Source organism: Vicia villosa, linkage group LG3 (genome assembly GCF_029867415.1).
Source record: "Vicia villosa cultivar HV-30 ecotype Madison, WI linkage group LG3, Vvil1.0, whole genome shotgun sequence".
Classification (NCBI taxonomy): domain Eukaryota; kingdom Viridiplantae; phylum Streptophyta; class Magnoliopsida; order Fabales; family Fabaceae; genus Vicia; species Vicia villosa.
In genome coordinates, this window is record NC_081182.1 from 104,587,016 (window position 1) to 104,591,036 (window position 4,021).

A 4,021-nucleotide genomic window follows, 5' to 3' on the forward strand; every position below is an offset into this window, starting at 1 on the left:
TGATGAACGTTGTTTTCTCCATGTCTTCTGGTGCCATCTTGATCTGATTGTACCCAGAAAAGCCATCCATGAAGGAAAACACTTTGAAAGGAGCAGTATTATCAACAAGCACATCAATGTGGGGAAGAGGAAAATCATCTTTCGGACTCGCCCTATTTAGATCTTTGTAGTCCACACACATCCTGACCTTTCCGTCCTTCTTAGGTACAGGAACGATATTAGCGACCCACGGCGGGCAATTCACAACTTGCAGAAAGCCAGCATCAAATTGTTTCTCAACCTCTTTCTTAATCTTCTCAGACATATTTGGGCGAGTCCTTCGAAGCTTCTGCTTGACAGGAGGACTATCTTCTTTGAGAGGTAGACGGTGCACCACAATATTTGTATCAAGACCTGGCATGTCCTCGTAAGACCAAGCAAATATGTCCGCATACTCTTTCAACATAGCAATAAGCCTCTGCTTCACACTATTCTCAAGCGCAGCCCCTATCTTGACTTATCGGACTTGCTCTTTAGTGCCAACATTCACCATCTCGATTACCTTCTGATGTGGCTGAATCGCTTTCTTTTCCTGTTTCAAAAATCTGGACAACTCGTCGGGGAGATCACAATCTTCATAAGCTTCCTCCTCGGCTTGGTAGATCGGATTGTCAAAATCATAACAAGCAATAGCGGAACTGTTACCAATGGAATCCGTGGTAGTGGAACATCTGCATGATTGATGTTTTTATTTTAGTTTTGATTATTAAGCTATGTGCAAGTGTGTGCAAAAACATTGCCATTTAAGGAAAAAGTTAAAAAGAAAGACAAAGAGCAAAACATTTGAATGCAAAACGTCCTTTTATTTCATGATTAACTTTGAAAATGCGAACTGCATGGCCCTACAAATGATTCACTACGCCTTGGGCAGAGCGTATGAATTATGTCATGATAAGAAAAGTAAAAACAAGGAATTTACTCCTGAGCCTGTGTAACTTGGATGACGTCTTCAATTGTCCAGTTGCTAGGCACCTCTCCAGGAATACTTGGACGAATCCAGCTATCAAAGTCACAATCACTATCCACCTCTTCGCCGTTGACAATGGCGTTAACCTGACCATTTTGAATGATACCACCACTCACGAACTTGATCGGGCTAAGGATACCAGGCTTTGGCGATGTATTCTGCCTTCCAGGATTGAAACCCAGACCATTCTTATCAAATTTGGGACGCACATCAATTACTTGCCCCCAACCTTCCACTCTTCCGGTCTCAACGACAACCTGAGCATCTTTCAACGAGGACATAACCGTTTCTGGCTTCGTTATCTCATAAGGAGGAGTTCTCACAGCATTCACAGCCTCAAACGCTTGGAATGGTGTCTCATGTATTTCACCTTCGATCTCTACATATTGGAAAGAGGACAAGTGACTCACGATATAATCTTCTTCACCATAAACCGTCACCACTTTACCGTCAACCAGATACTTCAACTTCTGATGAAGAGTAGATGTCACAGCACCAGCCTTGTGAATCCACGGTCGACCCAACAGACAACAGTAAGCAGGTTGAATATCCATCACATAAAAGGTTGTGGTAAATATCTGAGGACCCACTTGGATTGGTAGATCTACCTCCCCGAACACAGACCTCCTTGAACCGTCAAAGGCGCGCACCACCAACTCACTAGGCCTTAACTCCACACCGGCGTAGTCAATTCTCATTAGAGCTGATTTGGGAAGCACGTTTAAAGAAGACCCGGTATCAACCAAGACACGGGACAAGGTCGTTCCCTTACATTCAATCGAAATATGCAAAGCCTTGTTATGGTTTCTCCCTTCAGGAGGAATATCACGATCCGTAAATCCCAAGCCATTTCCAGCCGAAATGTTATTAGCCACCGCCACAAATTGATTCACGGATATTTCATGGGCACATAAGCACCATTCAGAATTCTCAAGAGAGCATCTCTATGACCTTCCGAACACATCAACAATTGCAATATGGAAATCTTTGATTGGGTTTGACCGAACTGCTCAACAACTTTGTAATCATACTTCCTGATGATTCTCAACAACTCTTCCACATCCTTGGAAGGCACAGCACTATCAAGTGGCCCATTATGAATCGGGGAATTTTGGACATCAGTCACCACTTGTTTACCTTTGGCCTTAGCCAAAGCATCCGCATTACTTTGAACAAGCTGAGGGGAGAACACCCTACCGATGCGAGTAATTCTACCAGTTCCGGCAAAATTATCGGTGTTTGCAACTGCGGCTTCCACAAACTTCTCTTTAGATGGCTCGCCCTCTTCCTTCGTGTCATAGTAATACACGTCTGAACCATAATGCCAAGGGACGGCCTTCTCCCTCTCATATGGAATCGGCCCTGGCACGGTAATCATCAACGCCGCTGGTTGCTCCTCATACGGGATACTGACAGGTATCTGAATAGGCACTTGGATACAAATTGGCACAACCGGCTCATAAGGAATTGAGATCACAGACACTTCGCCATCCTTATTTCTCGCACCTCTCAACCTTCGATAAAATTGAAGAGGACCCTCATCAATCAGTTTTTGTACCATAGATTTCAAATCAGCACAACCTTCGGGTTGACTCTTGGAATTCTCACAATCCACACCACAGCCCGGGAAGATGCCGCTATTAACCAGATGTTGCTTCACAGACACAAGAGGAAAGGTCAAACATCCCACATCAGATACAACACTTATCCCTTCACTCTCGATGACATTCACACCCGAACCTCCGTGAGCAGGCATCGGATTATTGACAATATTGGGTGTAGGAGTGAATTGGATTATCTTTTGGTCCAACAAGTCTTGGACTTTGTTCTTCAACGCAATGCACCTCTCTATATCGTGCCCAGCGGCACCTGAATGGAAAGCACATCGTGCGTTTGCATTGTAATTCGGAGATTGTGTGTCCGGAGCATTCGGAGCATCTCTCAAAGTAATCTTCTCAATCTTGAGCAAATCTTGCAACACTTGAGCATAGGTCATAGGAATCGGATCAATCTTTCGGTGAGGCCTGGTCCTGGGAGGATAGCGATCATTATTGGAACGCTGTCCATGCTGATGCTGTTGTTGTTGCTGTGGCACTGGGATCATAACAGGCCAGCATTAACCTGTGAATTGCTTCTCCCTGAACCCCTTCTTCCATATATAGCATCCGCATTTCCTTCCTTCCTTCTAGCATAACCCTCAGTTTGTTTCTTACCACCAGCGGAATTAGAAGAAGCTCCTAACTGAATTTTCCCCATCTTTAGACCCATTTCAACATGTTCGCCATATCTCACCATCTCAGAAAAATTCGCTGAAGCACTGCAAGCCATGTAATAGTGTCCAGACAAAGTACTGGTGAACATGTCAATCATCTCACGCTCAGTCATTGGTGGCTGAACCCTCGCAGCTAACTCGCGCCATTTCTGAGCGTACTCCTTGAAAGATTCTTTAGACCCCTGAACCAAACTCTGCAACTGGGTCCTGTTGGGTGCCATATCAACATTGTACTGATAGTGCTTAATGAAAGCCTCCACAAGATCTCTCCAAGAATGGATATGAGTGCGCTTGAGTTGCACATACCACTCCAAGGAAGCCCCAGCAAGACTATCCTGGAAGAAGTGCATTAAAAATCCCTCATCCCCAGAGTATACGGACATCTTCCGATAATACGCCTTAACATGAGTCATAGGACAAGTCGCCCCATTGTATTTGTCAAAAGATGGAACTTTGAATTTTGGTGGAATCCTCACGCCAGGAACCAACCCCAAGTCATTGATATCCATGCCTAACACCCATTTGCCTTCAACAGCTCTGAGACGTTCTTCAATTAGACGATATCTTTCGACCTCATCATGTGCACCATCAGCACTATGCCTCGATACCTGATCAAAGTTTCCAACATTGAAATCCAAATTACCACGGTTCTGATTATCTCTCCTTCCCAACAGACGAGACGGAGGTGGAGGTGGAAACCCGTGATGGTGATTGAAAGGATTATAGTGCCCTCCCACGTGATC

At 44.7% G+C, this 4,021-nt stretch overlaps 1 protein-coding gene across 1 annotated transcript; it reads right to left on the minus strand.

Moving 5' to 3' along the window:
• Positions 1–1,895: 1,895 nt before the first annotated feature.
• On the minus strand, positions 1,896–3,110 carry LOC131658717 (uncharacterized). The gene has a single exon (XM_058927983.1). It carries the CDS (start codon positions 3,108–3,110, stop codon positions 1,896–1,898), a length of 1,215 nt encoding a protein of 404 aa, XP_058783966.1.
• Between the last annotated feature and the right edge of the window lie 911 nt (positions 3,111–4,021).